Consider the following 17,822-nt stretch of genomic DNA (forward strand, 5'->3'; position numbering starts at 1 on the left):
AAAGTAAGCAATAAAATTGAGGGTTTCATATTTTATCATCCAATTTATCAATGGGAGAGAAGATATTTGTTATAATTTGTGAAAAATCCGCTTAGATAACATTCACACATTGTCATATACTCAGAATAAAGTTTAACACCAAAATTGTCGGACTTGAACGTGTTGTGTGCTCTTTCCTATTTTAATAATTTTATTTTCCAGTTGGTTCGTTTCTTGCAGGGCAAGGATATCTATTGTATATTTTTCAATAATTTGGTCTATTTCTTAAAGCTCCCTCTCACATTCCAAGTGCCAATTTTTATTATATCCTTGAATTGTTGCCTTTTTTGTGTTTATTTTTTCGTTCTCCATAGTCGTATTCCTTTGCCTTGCCGTTTCAGTATCATATCTCCAAGGTTGTTTTTCTTTTATTAGCCTTTTGGCAATTTTTCTTTGGTATTTTCTTCTGGTTGTTGTTTTTTTTCATCCCATATCCATTCTTCCTCATTCACGATTAACTTCTTGTAGCCTATTTCTGTCTGTTTTTCTTACTTTGCTATTTTACCTATTTCTTTCTGTTTTTTTCTTTTGCAGTCAGATCATTATTTTTGTAGATGTGATCTTTATTATACTTTAAAATACTTTTCTTAGAAACCGTTTTTCAGAAATTTTTGAGCAAAGATACAATTCCTGTGATGGTAAGAACAACCATCTTAGTACAAAATTATTGGAATGGTTTTGGTGCATTTCTCCTCAATATAATCTATTATAAATGTGCAAATGTAGAGGTACACATATCACCTTTAGTTTCATTCCACCAATAATTTCGGCATTCATGAGTAACCATGTTATAAATAGTAAAATTATGAACACTTTAGTTTTATAATTTATATTTGACTTGCATTTATAACAGGACATAATATTTTCACTGCTTGCACATCCACACAAAAAATATAGGCAGAAGCTTCAATGCCTAAGTTTTTATCACTTTCTGTTCCTTTTTCTAGATCTATCTTTTCTTGTTGAATGGAATTGGTATCTTTCTTTGTCAATATTTTTTGTTTCATAGCCACAACATATGTCACATCTATCTTTTCATGGTTGGTACAAAGAAAGATTCATTTCTGAAAATACTTCATCGAATATCGGATTACTAACAAGGTCTGTCTGCAAATTTTCTTCACAATACTTCTTATATTCTGTGTATAAATCTTGCTTAGTTGGAAAAAATTGTTTCAAATATAATTTAAACGATTCTCTTCGGCAGTAATGTAAGGGCAATGTTGGTAAACTAGTCAAGAACTCGGATAAATTATTCCTTTTTGTTTAATTAATGTTAGAATCTGGTTTTCGTTTTGCATCTGATGACGGTATTGCATTTAAACCATGATTCATTCATTTTCTTTGTCTAGTCATGCACAGTGTCTTCCTTCAGTCCAATTGTACACAGATACATTTTTTACATACCTTTAATTTCTTATTGTCCTTTGACCTTAAATGGTAATGGTAAGTTACCTTCCTTGTTAAACTCTTACTAATAGATTTTCTTGCTGTGGGTAAGTATTCGATATTTAAAGTAACATAAATTTTCTTTTCTTGTCAGGTCATATTTTTCCAAAATTTGCCAAAAATAGTCAAAAATTTGTAAAACTCACATAATTGTATATAGAGCCCAACCATTAACTGATTTAATAAATAAATCAATTGAAGTAGGTATTTTCCTAGTTTTTGAAGAATCAATTCATAACAAAATTTAATTTTTTGGTAATAAATAGATATAATAAATGTATATCAGAATGTGTTTCTACCGAAGAAATCAACGGATATTCGATTCGCAACTTTTTTCTGTTTTATTCATAGTTCATTAGATTAAACGAGATTTGTTAAAGTCCACTTTTTTGATTTAACTAAAACTTTAAAAATCAAATGTTGGTTTGCATCTGCAAATGCAGTTTGTGAATTTCTGTGGATTTTGAGGTAATTTCTTAAATTGGTTAGAGTCGTATCTAGAATATAAACAAATGTCGTTTGAAAATAAATGAAAATAAATATAATTAAATAAGATGATATTATAATAAAATAATTAGAATATTAAAGCAAAAATACTTTCCCAAACAAGTTTCTTCAATATTTCTTCATTGGGGGTTGTAACTGAAAATGAAAAGTTCCGTGTGATATTTATAGTATGAGTGTCTATTGATGCTTGGAATGTTTTCTTTTTATTGACTCTGTTATTTCAGATGTTGAAGTTTGTCTAATTCACAAAATTACTGAATGCAAAATTGGAAAATAAACCGGATCCATGGAAAACAGATATCAATAGTTTACTTCAACCAGATTACGAGGAGAACAATATTGGTACAATTTTTAATATTTTTATATAGTTTTCATATTCATTAGGTAAAAATGTTACAAAAACTTTTTGATAGAAAAAGGAAATGACAAACAGGTTAATTCCGATGGTTCTTTTAAGGTATATTAACCCTTAACTAGTCCCGTCACGAATAAACACATAATTGGTCGCGTGGGGTCAATATGACCCATTGGTGTTAAAAGCAATAGAAATTAGATTATTTAAATGTGAAATGTTTTATTGATAAATTATATGCTAGTCTAAAAGATAATGAACGGGAAAAGATAAAAAAAATATATATTACGTAATTTAATCGCTACCAATACAGTCGATGCCCAAAATTTTATTTATATGAGCTTTACAAATAAAAGTACTGCATTCACTACATTAAACTGATTGTCTATTATTATTTTTTCCTGAGCACTTCCCACATATTCCACTGGATGGTCCAGATACATTAGGTTGGAACACTACTTGTTCAGATATATTTTGTTGCCGTCGAATACGCTTTCGTAAATTTTTCGGGATATTGAGAAGAATTGCGAGTTGCCTCATCATTTTTTACAAGTTCTTGTGACAATCGCTTTAAAAATGTTCTTCTTTGAATTGGTCTTGTATTGTTTGTATTATATTTATATATAACTAAAGCATTATTGGCAGCCACATTTAAGAAGTGGAAGAGAACAGCCAAAGTCCATCTTTTTGTTCGTCTTTCTATATTATAATTAGTACAAAGGTTATCACAAACATCTACTCCTTACATGTTAGAAGTAAAAGAGAAAGGTAGCGACGTGGTATTTTATTTGCTTTCGGACGTGGATAATCAAGATTTGATTCTTCTACTGAGCTTTCTTATATAAATTTAATATTAATCAATACTACGTCTATTAAATATTAATAAATCTGTAGAAAAAACTTGAAAAAAAACTATTATCATTTCTGAATTCAGTGTAAAAAGTACTATAAGAATCAGTCAATAACACATTTGAGACATAACATTATACTTTTTGCACTTTTCCTACAGAAACTACCAGTAGTAGGACAAGAACTATTATTGCAGCTTTTCAATTTCATATATGGAATAATAAGGCATTCCCACAAATATGGCACTTATCAATTATAGTTCCAATATACAAACCTAGTAAACCTAAATTTGAAGCAGAATCCTATAGACCAATATCTCTTACGAATGCAATGTGTAAGTTGCTAGAAAAGGTTATTGTCAATCGACTTATGTGGTATATTGAACACAAACATCTTATTAAACCCTTTAGAAAAAATATATTAACATTAGATAACTTAATCAGGAATAACATTGGAATCAGGAATTCACGAAGTATTTACATGCAATCAAAAATGTTTAGCGATATTCTTTGATGTAAAAAAGGTTTTGATAAAGTATGGTGCTATGATGTTTTAACTACACTCCACAATTAGAAGATCCACGGGAACATGTTTGCTTTTATTTTAAACTTTCTACGGTAACGATATTTCCAAGTTCGAATCAATGACCATTTGTCTATGACTATTTTTAATTTCTGTTAAAAATGTTGTATAGTACTGCAATGGCTCAATTAAAACTTTTTTATACACTGACGATCTGGTAATTGTAACAAAAAATTAAAACATATTATCTGTTGATAATCGTATTGCTAAAAGCTATACATTTTTCACAAAAATCAAGGCACAACATCTCCAAATCCTATTTTCATACAATTCTTCTATAAAATATACAAAAAATAAAATTCCTAGGGATGCAACTGGACTCAAAATTAAGCTGGACAAGTCCCATATACTCGCTAAAACTATTGTGCCAAGCTGGACTAAACATTAGAAATTCTGTACGCCATAAAAATTGGGAGCAGATTTTCCAACTCTAATAAATTTATACAGAGCTTTAATTTTATCAAAACTGGACTACGGATGTGTTGTGTACAACTTAGCAATCCAAACATTGCTCAAAACTTTGGATACTCTTCAGAGTTTAGTCGTTGCCCTTGGAGCATATTGTACCAGTCCTGAGGACAGTCTACTCTGCAAAGCTCTAATGAGTATCAATTGTTTTGCCGAACGTTTTCGCCAAAGAGAATTAATTTGGCTTCTTCAGGGCTGAAAGAGAATAAATTATAATTAGCTACCATATATTATCTATTAAAAACATTATGGATCTTACCGTAACTTAGAATTGTAGAGTTAGAATGTTCAAAAACTTAGCTAGTAACAACATAGTGGTGTTTTTTTTGTTACTATGTGCAAAAAAAAGTTTTTTTTAACGTTGGAAATGTATGGTAGCTTTGAACTTAAAACGCAAAGATTTACCCAAGGTTAATCGAAAAACCCAATGTAACTACAAATTTTAAGTATACAGTGGATAATCAAATTATTAGAGCCATTCCATAAAATTTTACTTTTTGTTTTATAATGGTATGTAATTAAACTATAAAACATATTTTTGTACCTAATTCTTTTTAACCGTGATTAAAAACCCTATAAAATTTACAAATATTAAAAAAGAAACGAGTAATTACATAAAAACAATTAAAAATTATGCCTTAAGCATAATTTTTGCTGCAAAGGTTAATACTTGGTAGTATTACCCTTTGCAGCAATGTCTGCTTGGCACCTTCTTGGTATACTTTGTACGCATTTCTGGCAATTTTGTTAAATTGTTCCACTCCTGTGCCGGTTATAATTTCATTAGAAATTTCTTTAGTAATGATCTTCCAAAGATTTTCTATTGAATTCAGATCTGGCGAATTGCTAGGCCAGTCAAACATCTTTATCTAGTTGTCAGTAAGGAATTTTATAATAGTTTTTGCCTTGTGACACAACAGCCGAATCATCCATAAACGTGAAACCCTTATTCGGGAATCACTTCAGAATCATAGGAAGCATTTTTGTTTGCAGTACTCTTAACTACTGGTCAGCCGCATTCTCCGTTCGGCTCGCGGAGATAAGAATACGGCCGAGGTCAGAAGGCCGTGCCTGTCGTAAGAGGCGACTAATGGGTAGGAATTGAGAGGTGGAGAGCCGTCGCTTGAGGTGTCGGGTTTATAGAAACGCACACGGTCGCTTAGGCGACACGGTCACCGGTCTACATTCCTAGAATCCGAGACGAGACTCTCGTGGGACCACTCTACTCTCATTCCAAGAGAACCTGGCGAGGTTGAACGAGCTGGGCCCGTACATACCTCTCCTGGCCTTGTGTCAGTTGTGGTGTGGGTGCCCCGGCACGTACCCGTCAGGAGATTCAAGAGTGGTAGAGGAAAGATCCTCGGCGGCAACCTGTCTACGTGCGAGGTGGAAATTCCTCTGCCTGCTTCGCCCATCCGCCCGTGGGTGGGATAACGGGTAGGTGCGGTAATCGCAACACAGGTACTACGGGGAAGGTGAAGCCCCACGAAACGTTTCTAGTATACGTGGCGTGGCACCATCATTTTGGTGTCGGACTCGTAGGGGCAGTGGATTCGTTAACAGTCGTATAGCCGAAAGGCCAGGTAGACCAGGGTCCTGCCAGTTCTTTAATTGGAGGGCATAAACGCTTTGAAATGGTCTGTCGCATTGTTCTTTCGACAATGTAGAGTCTACCAGTTCCTTAACTGTTTATGATAGACCACACTATTATGCTCAGATGGTGCTTTACCGTCTTTTCAATACAATCCCCTTTGTGTTTTTCCGCAGGTCGTCTCATTACAAATTCAGCTCTATCCATGAGGATGGCACGGTAGATTCATCTGGAAAACAAACCTGAAATACAACCGTGGAAAAATTGAAAAACTGTAAACCACATAAAAGAAAAACAGTGTTAAGTAATGTTATTTACCTGATTCCAATCATCAGTGGTCCAATTTTTATGATCTTTAGCCCATGGAAGCCTTTTCTACTTCATGGCTGTTGTGAGTAGCGGCTTTTTGCAGGGCGATATGTTGAAAACCCCAGATCTTTTGTTCGCTGACGAGCTGTCATTAGTTAAGTAAAATATTGATGCCAGACTCTTGCATAATTATCGTTAAAATCCTTTGAGGTTGTTTTCTGTTGGCCAAAACAATATCTTGAATTTTTTTTTCATCTCGTGGTGGTAATTTTTTCGACCACATTTTTGTTTGCGCCGTGGGTCAAATCCAAATTTTCGTCAAGGTTTTTCTTTATATGGTCCACAGGTGCCCTTGAAAATTTAGAAATTGATTATATTTTTCTACTGGAGTGATTAGTGTTCACTCATAGAGTTTTTATTTCTGCTATTTTCCTTGGTGAGATGTCTTTGGCTTTTCCCATGATGTTCTGGTACCACTGGTGTAATGAACATGTAATGCTAAATCACAGAAAATAATAAACTCCTGTCAGAATATTATTAGAGAGCAATGAAAACTATTTATTCTAACTCTAAAAACCAAGAATACAAAATAATATGCACACGAGTTGCAAGCTCGGCTGGACAGCAATAACAAACAATGGCATCTAAGTCACGAATTGCCACGTTCGCTGTGTTGCCACTATTAAAAGACTATTTACTGTACTTTCATAAAGTGTCAAGATAATCAAATCGAAACAAACGCATTAATATATTATACGGCTTAATTACATACCCTTTTTGTAAAAAAACTTACTAGGTGGCTTTAATAATTTGATCACCCACTGTAGTGTAATTTAAAATTAATAATATTTTAATGTATGCGTAGGTAAAAAAGACAACTATGTAGAAGTTCCAATTAAGTTTTCGTTCGCTGTTGACAAAGAAAAAGACCGAAATGATAATGTAAATAGTATCTTAAATATGTTAAGTGGTTGTGAAGCCTTGGTTGGTGTAAGCAAAATACCATTATGTCACCTTAACAAGCTACAGGAGAGCTTAGATATCAAAAAAACTTATCCAAGAAGCTGCAGAGAAATTCTAGAGAGTGGTAAGTAATATTTGAAAGTTTGAAAGAACATTTTTACCAAATTAATATTTTAAATACTTAACTTTTTTATTTTTAGCATTTTTAGATGTATATTATGTAGGTATGATTTAATATTTTTACTTGTTTTTAATTTTTATCTATTACTACCGTTATGTCACTTCTATTTAACATATACTTCAGCCCAAAACATAATTATGTAGCCTAACTGTAACCGGATGTAACATGTAGTGTAACGATATGTAACTGTAACGAAATATCACAGAACTTAGGACAATGAATAAAAATACTAAAAGAGTTAGAAATTTAAATTTTGCAGCTGTTAACAACTTTATTTATGGACCTTCTCATGACCTCCTCATGTCCACAAATGAGTAAGTAAATAAAAGAGATGGTAGCAGCGAACAGATGTTACTATGCATTAGAAACACCTATAGAAAATAAACTAAAGCGAAACGAAGTCAAAACAAACCAGCTAATGTGTGTAGAACATGGATTAAATATTCCTTATAAAACAGATGCAAATAATCTCATTAGCGAAGAAAAGATATTTAGACCAGGCCGGATCTGTGAAAAAACGACTAAATTTAAATGTGAGAGGTGGCATTCGGATTTTTGCAAAAATAGTTAAGAGGAATTTCTTTTGTAAAAAAACTAGACCATATATAAGTTTGCCAATTTTTTAATTATATAAACGCACTTAACATGTCTAACGTAATTTATTGAATTGAAATTGGATTATTTGGACAGCGTCAGAAATGTTTTAAAATTAGAATAAATTTTTTGGCTTATAAACAAATAGAATAACTCATTATATATAAACAAATAGAATAGGTAAATATTGAAAATCAATCATTATCTCTCCTTTCGACACTTTCAGTATGTTGACTCCATTACCACCTATACTATACAACATTATTTCACTTAACCAACTTAGATAAGCAGTTAATCTAATCTCTGTACCTCACTGACTGATAACTCAATACTTAGTCTCTATTATTTTATTGTTACTCTGATGTACATTCACACACATACCATTCTTTCTGGTTGCCCATTCATATATTTTAACTATCTAACTTTGTTCATGCCATTCACAACAACACAGTATTCAATAATTCCTTTTGGCTGTCTCATTATTCAGCCAACATTTCACATTTCCTCCTTTCTAATGTTGATATTATCATTCATTTTAGCTCAGCCTCATTTAAATTCAGTTAAATATAACTCACAATAGGGTAATACTGTATTGCTACTAACAAATATTACACATATAATAATAGCTAGAATTCTATATTCTGTTCTGTATCATTAAAGCTCGGATTTATAAGCAACAAAAATTTAAGAAAAAGGCGCCTATATAGGCAAAGATTTTTATTAAAAAAGGCAGAAATATTAACATTTAGGCAAAATATAGGCAAAAAAGGAATATAACTTATTATTTATTGTACAAAGTGAATTAACGTAATATTAACTTAAGGCAGGTACTTATATTTACACATCATAATCATAGCATTAGTATAAATAAACTAGTAACTAAATAACTGTAAATTAATAACTAAACATTGTAACCACTTAAAATTTTATCATTAATAGAAACAACTAAATGTTTTTCAATATTTTCGATCTTAAAACTATGTCTTCGATCACTTAAAATTAATTTGTACATTGAAAACGAACGTTCGACATCGACAGATGTAATTGGAGCATATTTCAGAGCGGATAATAAATCTGGCATAATTTGAAATTTCTCGGAAAATGTCCCATTCAAAACTTTAGCAACATTAGATAAAAACAAAAAACCTTCATTCTTGTCGAAAACATATTTCATTTTTATTACAATTAATTGACCGTTACTTCCAGGTACCGATTTAATTTTCGTCTTTAAATTATCTATTAATTTTACTGACTCACATAAATTTATCTCTTGTTTTTCTAATAAGGTAATTGTGGTAACTATTAATTTATAATTGTCATTGATATAAGCGAGTTCCTGTTTCAATTTGGGATTTTTTAATATTTTTTTTGCTTCTCGAATGGCTTCGGAAATATCATCATCAAATTCTGACATAACTAATTATATTTTATTGCAGTGTTCAAAGTAAAAAAAACTGCTTCGAGCCAGGTTCCCCACCTTGTAATTACTGGTTTAGGTGGCAAAGGGGCACCGGGAAGTCTTTCTTTATATATTTGCACCCTCAACGGAGCCTTTACAAAAACTTTTTTCATAAAATTTATAAAATTATTTACCAACGGAAACAGATTTCTTATTTCTTCAGCAATTCTATTTACCCCGTGGGCTACACAAGTGCAAAGAATTAAATTAGGATAAAAAATCTTTAAATTAACAGCAGCTTTTAACATATATGCCGCAGCATCTGAAAGCATTAAAACTATTTTATTCACTGGTATAGCGTTGGGTAAAAAGAGGTTTGTTAAACTATCTTGTATAAATCGACTTATTGTTAAATTGTTTGTTTTTTCCAATTTTTTAACGGCAATTAATAAATACTAAACGGTTTTCTCGCAAAGTTTTTGTTCAAAATTCCAATCATTACATTACCTATATACCTGCCGCATACATACTGTCGTTTCATCCACAATAATATACAAAAAATTGCCCTCTATCTCCCGCTTAATTTTTGAAATACATTCCACATAACATTTTTCCACAGTATGTTTTCTCAATGTACTCTCGTCCGGTAAGGATTTATTAAGACATTTTTCGAAAAAGCATTTAAAACTAGGGTTATTAACTTTATATAGAGGAATGTTGGATGCAATCATCATCTGGTATAAATCAAATTTAAATGCGTCTTCCTCCTTTTTTTTTGAACTGCTTAAACTATTCCGCAGAGATATTTGGGCTAACTTAGAGGAATTTAATTTTTCCAAATTACGTTTAAGAAGTGGGGTTCCACAATGCTGGTCAATAAAGTACTTTTTTCTAATTAAAATCTGAGAATTAAAAAAAAAATAATTAGAATTCTAAAACCGCTTTAGAATTTAGTTATGTTTTGAGACGAAAAAAAAAGAGAAAAAATAAAACTTACCGATTTGTCGCATGGTTTACAAAATGCTTCATCCCCTTCTAGAGAAAGTTCCGAATACGGTGCGATCCATAGCCTTAATTTAGATCTCATCTTTTCACACAAATGTCTAAAACGTTTTAAAACGTGTTCTTTGCTTTTCGGTATACGAAACAAAACTAAACTAGGATATAGCAATTTGTGACTAAACTCTGATACAGTAACCGACTGTACAACTGATAATAAACTAATAAAGCTTAGGGATTACCAAATAGTTAACCCTCAAGTCTCTATCAGATACATTTTCCTAGAAATCTGTTATATAAACAAACCATTGATATTTTATTATTGACCCAAAATTTTATTATAGAATGGTTTAGTAATGGAATAATATCATGGGTAGTACCATAAAATTTTAAAAAAGGGACAAATGGGCGGAATTTACGAAAAAAGGCAAAAAGTGCAAAAAACAATTATAATAGACAAAATATGCAAAAAAGGCATTTTGCCTATAATCCAAGATTTAGTTATCATACCATCACATCATTTTTCTTAATAGGCATATTCTATTTTACAATTTAATTTTCTAAACTTACAGATGGTTACACACCAGGTTCCCTTACCGTCATTAGGCAACCACCAATACCCAATTAATTTTACCTTGAATTTTATTGGATTTCAGCTTAGTAGTTTCTTATATATTCCCTTTTTTATATTATTTCTTACACTATTATGTGTACAGTACAGTATAACATCACCTTCTTTCATTTTCTAACTGAATCAATTTTTATACCACTTATGATATCATAGATTCAACCTCAAATATTATTTTCACTAATTTAATGACTTACTTGTTTCTTTATTAATAGAGATTTACAGATTAAGACAATAAATACTATTATTTAAATAAATTTAATTTCATATTAAGATTTTTACTTATAATATATTAGGTACTATCACAAAATTTAATATTTAAAATTATATTAGTTTCCGTTCATACACAAAAACGACTACTACCTTGTCATGTTAATACTGTTTTCCTGAATTTTACTTCCTGTCACCTCAGCCAGTCGGTATGTGTCGTTTTAACCGACAAGAACCACGTGTTCAAGTCGAGCAAGGAAGCATGTAGCTCTTTAAGTATGAACATTTACAACCATTATCATCGACCTAGGGTCGCATTTTTTTTTAATTTTAATTATGTAAACCATAATATCTTAGTATTAGCTAAAAGTACCAAAAGAATGCACTGAGGATGATTTGAGCTAGATCGAAAACGTTACGCATCTATAATTTTTGGACGGGACTTTTAACAAGTATTAATTAAATGTTTTTATACCAAAATTTTGGTTTTTTACTTCTGTATTAGTTTTTTAACTTTGGTATATAGCCAACTACTGGGATTTTCCCAATAATTTCGTTTTGCAAAATTATTATGCGAAATCGATTAAATCTACTTTAACGAAATTTGCAGGACATTTGAATATGTTATAAAGATTTTCCAGACGAGTTATGAAGGTCTTCAGTGCAGTGTATGTGTTTGAAAAACGTTAAATAATAAAAGGCTTGTTTCCCTCACTTCTTTTGTATTTATTACTATTTTGCAGAGAGGATAATAAATTAAAACATTATAAACTAGTCGTATCTTATAAAAAATTTAATTATCGCTATAATATTTTTTTACGACTTTGCTCCAAAATGAATTGTTTTAAAGGTCTAAGCAAGGAAATTAGAAAAAAACGATATTTTTATATAAGGATCAGTCAATTATTGTTACTAAAGTTATCAAAAATTTTTTTTCTGCAAAAATCTGAATACTATGTCTCATATCCACCTTAAAACAGATTTGCCCTGGTCTAATTATTATAAATATTATTGAAAATAAATTATAGTCATGTATATTTTTATTTATATATTTACAATTCATTATTCTTCTTCTCATATCCTTTGACCCCCTTAAGCGTCCGATTGGGTTGGATTTCATTTCTTGTTTTATCCATTTTTGTCCATGCATTTCTATTTTTGGCCATCTTTTTTAATTATTTAATGGTTTCTCCTTTATTCGTTCCTGTTTTTCTGATCTAATATATCCATTTTCTTCTAGGTTTTGTCCTTCTTCTTTAGCATTTACGTTCCAATTTTAATATTTGCCTTGTAATTCTTGGTAAGTGATTCGTCACCAAGTCCGGGTCTCTGCTGCTAGTTGTTATAGTAGTGTCGTCAGCATATAGGTTTAACAACGATCTGGGTTCAGACACTTCTGCATCCAGAGTTCAGACAAGGGCTGCAATCGACCATTGTAGCAATACCCAGAAAGTCATGTGCAACAACCTGCTCAGATCACAGAACAAGAGCTTTAATGAGTCACATATTTAAAACATTTTTGAAAATAATACACAGCAGAATTGTTAAAACTCTTAAATGTAAAATTAGTGACATACAATTTGGCTTTATAAATGATATGCGTACAAGAGAAAGTACAGAGAGTCCGCCAGGGTTGCGTGCTGTCTCCACTACTCTTCAATTCAGTGCAGTAAAGCAGTATTAATTTAAAGAAGCGCTCTCAGGTTCAATAGATGGCAAATCTGACAATGGAGAAGTTTTCAATAAGTTGAGTTTTGCAGACGATACAATAATAATGACGGATAACAACAATGATTTCGTAATGCAACGCCTTAATTAATACTGTGATTGAGAGAGAGGATACCTATAAATACTTAAAAACATAGATAACATCAAATGTAGACCAAAATAAAGAAATATAAGGTTAGGACTACGTCTAAGGATGCTTCGGTATTACGTGTTCTCTACTCTTCTTTATGACTTGAAAGCATGGACATTAAAACAAAAGTGCAACTGAGTAAGTCATTCTTCTTTGAATTTTGGTGTGACAGAAGAATTCTACGAATATCGTGGACTCAAAACATATCAATTGTAAAAGTAGGTAGAAGAATAGAAAATTAACCGGAAATAATGTTGATACAATAAACTTTGGATAGAAGGTGAAACTTAAAAGAAAAAGAACTAATTTTTTTATGGCGGTTTGTATGTTTAAATTTTATCCACCTTAGCGTTAAAGTCTTCAATATTATATAGTGGCTCCCTTTGTGGGATTTTGTTCAAGATGTTTTTGATCCTGTTGTAAATGTTATCAATGTTTTCATCTGGGGCAGATGTTGTTGGCATATAAATCTAAATGACATGGAAATTTTCTGGTTTGCTTCTAATGTTATTTTTACGAGTCTATCATTTATAATTGCATATTGCTTGATATATTTCGATATTCTAGTGTTTATTAGGATGGCTATTGCATTATCCTCCTGAGTCCATATGTTCAGTCAGCTGGACAATGTTTACTAGTTTATTACACGGTGACTATTCGGGTTGGGCGTCATTTGCGTCCAATATTACAAAATACTGGACTTTATATTTATCAGTAAAATTTACTCGTTTGAAAAATTAGACAATAGCGCCTACTTCGTGAGTTTGTAGTTACACGTGAAACTGGTGAGGTTATGATGGCGGCTCCACAAAAATACAGTAAGTTGTAGTGTTTTTCAGTACGTTAAAGTATTGATTGTTTTTAATGTATGTTAGTTGATGGTTGGACGTATTTGTGGTAAATATATATTTAAAAATAATTACAACTGGTCACGTCAGGGGTCGTCTGAACTTTTTGTCAAGCATTTTGGAGATTGGAACTTAGTTATCAAAATATGTTACCATACTCACGTTCTTTACGTTTATTTACAGACAAAAAAAGGATATTGACAGAACGCGAATTGAAGGCTATTTTATCAGATAGCGATTTTTTTCTCAGTGAAGATAGCGATAATGATTGTAATAAAAACGAGAATGTTTCTGAAAACCTCTGAACTGTTTTTCATGAAAACGAAACTAATACCCAAAATTCCTTTACTGCAGTGTCGGAAGAAACTTAAGGAAACAGAACAATTAGATAAGAATAGGTGGAATAAAAATATTTTTGAATCTCAAGATTCCGACGCCGCTGATTTATGGACAGCTAATGAAGATCACGGATTCTGGACACCATTGGATTATTTCTCTGAGTATTTTCCTGAGTATTTTAAAAAAATTTGTCTTCAGCAAGTAACATACGAGCTATGCAAGCAAACGAAAAGAGTCAAAGAAAAATCTAAGGTCAACTCCGGAGGTATTCAAGAAACTAACTTGTATTCATATTTTGATAAAAAATTTTCAACTACCACGCTCACGCCTCTATTTAATGAAAGGAATTAAAATTCCTATTATTACTCAGCTTCCCCGAGATATAATCTATAAGTTACACTATTTTATACATGTTGTAGATAACTGTGCAGTTTTAAAGGACACCAAAAAGACAAATAAACTTTGGAAAGTTCAGCCTATTCTTGATGTTGTACCAAATAAATGTATCACTCTTTAAAGATCTCGCTAGTTGTCCATCGACGAACAAATGATTCCATTTACTGGCACCACTAGTCTACGACAGTACGTCAAAAACAAACCTAATTCTGTAGGTTTGAAGAATTTTGTGGTTGCTTCAAAAACAGGGTTAGTCTTGGATTTCTTTAGTTATCAAGGTGCAAACACTTGGCCTGATGCTGCTTCTGACAAATCCTTGGGCATTAGCGACTCTGTCGTGAAAAAATTGTCGGCATTAATCTTGTATTGACCAATTCATGGATAGAGTATCGCCAGGATCATGCAGCGTTTGGCGATAAGAGATCAAAGCAAATGGATTTACTAAAATTTAAGCTGTATGTTGAAAGGTCACTAGCTCTGGGTGGTAAGCCTACAAGCGGGAGACAAGCTAGTGCGTCTATTCCAAGAGAACCGGAGTCATCTGACGATGAAAAGCCCATAATTCCTGTAAAAAGATCTAAAGTTGTCCAGTTACCGCCTATAGATGTAAGAAAAATCAGTATTGACCATTTGCCATTATGCTCTGTCAGCAATAAAAATTCTTACATGCGTTGCCGAAACGCTGGACGCACTAAGAAGACGAAATTCTTTTGTACAAAATGGAAAATGTACTTGTGTATTTCTCCTGAATGAGAATGTTTTTTTAGTTTCATACTTAAATTATATGAAAGTTAGTCCTGATGTCCATTATGCTGGATCTCTCATATTAAGTCTGTCAAATTTTTTTTTTAGTTTCTATAAATTTTCGTTTATTGTTTTCATATGCATATAGTTTTTTGATTTAAAATGCCCTTGATCTCTTCAGTGTATTTCTGTGTTTCTGTGATGTAAAAAATAATCAATGCATGTTATATATGGACCATATGCCAGACAAAAAAAACGGAGGCCTGAAAAAAAAATAATCCCCCGGACAATATCCCGAAGTACACTTATAAAGGTACCTTAAACATAAAAGAGAATAACGATTGTTGAGACGTAATATAGGGATAGTAAAACAGGCAAATGAAAAATAATATCAAAAAAAAAATGGCCGAAAAGCTCTCTTAAAGCCTCACCAGGTTGTATTAGAATGAGAGACATAACCACACAAAAAAAGTACCTTAAGCAAATTTTCACTTAACAGAATGGTATTTTAGTCTAGGCGGGATCTGTTTTGGATTGGACATTTTCCATAGGAAGCTATTTTTATCTGGAATCCCTTCAGGATGTGCCCAATATCGATAATCACTAAATTCACAAAATCACTGTGCTAAATTTTTTATTTAACAAAATCTGAAAACAATTGAAAGTTAAAAGTTTCGTTATTCAATTTTACACAATATTTCTATAGCTAGAAATTGAAAATTTAATGTTTATTGTTGAAAAAATAGCAATAATTCAAAAAAAAGTACCAAAAAATGAAGTTAATCCTTTAACTGTTTTCGACTTTCTAAACTTGACCTACAAGCTTCATATCCACCTAGAAAAACCTTTTAATATGTTTAAAACGTGCGCTAAATTTTGTTAAGATCGGTCGGATATATTTTGCATAATAATTTTGCAACCCAGCCTACTGGAAAAAAGTCGCAAATTTTCAAATTTTTAGTAGGCCTTAAATAAGGCCCTCAGATAATTGCAAATTTTTTTACACATAAAAGAAGGCTCAAACTTTTAAACGCTTTTTGTAAAATTCAAATCGGTTCACTAGGAGAGTCTAGCAATTTTTTTTAAAGTTTTAACCATTTTTTATATATATTAGGCTTATAAACAAATTGAATAACTTTACGAGCTTTAAACATATTAATTTCAAAATTTATACACTTAAAGAACATTAAAAGACGCGTCTTTAAAAAAGATACATTCGGCTTACTGGTTGCCGAGATATTGAAGGTCAAAGTTGGCATACATTTGCCGTGTAACCGTAAGTGATAGAGGGCTCGTTTTTAAACAAATACCTTCGTCTTGTCAAGTACTTTTTATATGAAAAGTTTTACGTGATGAGCTTTATGGCAACATCCATAAAAAAGACAAATAAAAAACCGTTTTCGCGTAAAATGTCGCTCGGAGTGCATGAGAGGTGGTGGGAGACATTCACTCGAAATGTGAATCTGCGAAATCATAGCGCACGCTAAAAATTGCATTATCTCGGCTTCATGTTAACCAATGTTGCTCTTTTTTTTAAATCGATGTCTCGGATGACAAGGATTTAAATATCATATGTTCAAATACCATTTTTAACTGCAAAATTGGAAAATTTGCAATAAACAATTGTATGTTAAACAAGTAATTGCATTTTTTCTTCATGCATTTTTTTGAACTTGCAATTTATACATTAAAGTAAATTGTTACTTTTAGTAAACAAATATGTATTTATAAATTGTTAATAAATAATTTAAATTGTTAAAACAAAGGCGAATGAAAAAAAAATTTTTTTTCATAAATAAACTTTATTTTGACTCAATCTTCAATAATTTTTTTAGAAGGATAAGGACTTTTTCTTTTTTTAGAAGGACAAGAATCTTCAGGTCTGACCTTGACCTTCACTATATCGGCAACCAGTAAGCCGAATGTATCGTTTTTTATAAGCCTAAAAAATGTTTAAAACTTTAAAAACAATCACTAGGCTCTCCTAGTGAACCGATTTGAATTTTACAAAAAGCGTTTGAAAGTTTGAGCCTTCCTTTAAATGTAAACAAATTTGCAACTATCTTAGAGCCTTATTTGGGGCCTACGATAAATTTGAAAATTTGTGATTTTTTTCAGTAGGCTGGATTGCAAAATTATTATTCAAAAATTATCCGACCGATCTTAACAAAATTTAGCACACGTTTTAAACATACTAAAAAGCAATAAACATTAAATTTTCAATTTCTAGCTAACAAAAAAATGAGAAATTTTCAATTGTTTTCAGATTTTGTTAAATAAAAAATTTAGCACAGGGTTTGCGACTGGCGCATATCGTGATTATCGATACTGGGCACATCCTGAAGGGATTACAGCAAAAAAATAGCTTCCTGTGGAAAATGTCCATTATTGTCTGAATTTCTACAGATCCTGCCTAGTCTATTTCTACATAGCGGCAACTAGTTTCTAAGTACTGTGTAAAAGTCTGTCTTCACATGGTTATATGACATTCATTTTTATGAAGCACTCTCGATAAAG

General features: G+C 31.6%; 1 protein-coding gene across 1 annotated transcript in view; it reads left to right on the top strand.

The window, feature by feature from the left end:
* LOC140446792 (ficolin-1-like) overlaps window positions 1-17,822 on the top strand; it is a 216,639-nt gene that overhangs the window by 189,854 nt on the left and 8,963 nt on the right. Inside the window, exons 2-3 of the mRNA XM_072539381.1 lie at window positions 2,236-2,337; window positions 7,012-7,233. Coding sequence (XP_072395482.1) covers window positions 7,107-7,233 — 127 coding nt within the window. The 5' untranslated portion in view covers window positions 2,236-2,337; window positions 7,012-7,106. The remainder of the gene's footprint in view (window positions 1-2,235; window positions 2,338-7,011; window positions 7,234-17,822) is intronic.

This window comes from Diabrotica undecimpunctata, chromosome 7 (assembly GCF_040954645.1).
Source record: "Diabrotica undecimpunctata isolate CICGRU chromosome 7, icDiaUnde3, whole genome shotgun sequence".
Classification (NCBI taxonomy): domain Eukaryota; kingdom Metazoa; phylum Arthropoda; class Insecta; order Coleoptera; family Chrysomelidae; genus Diabrotica; species Diabrotica undecimpunctata.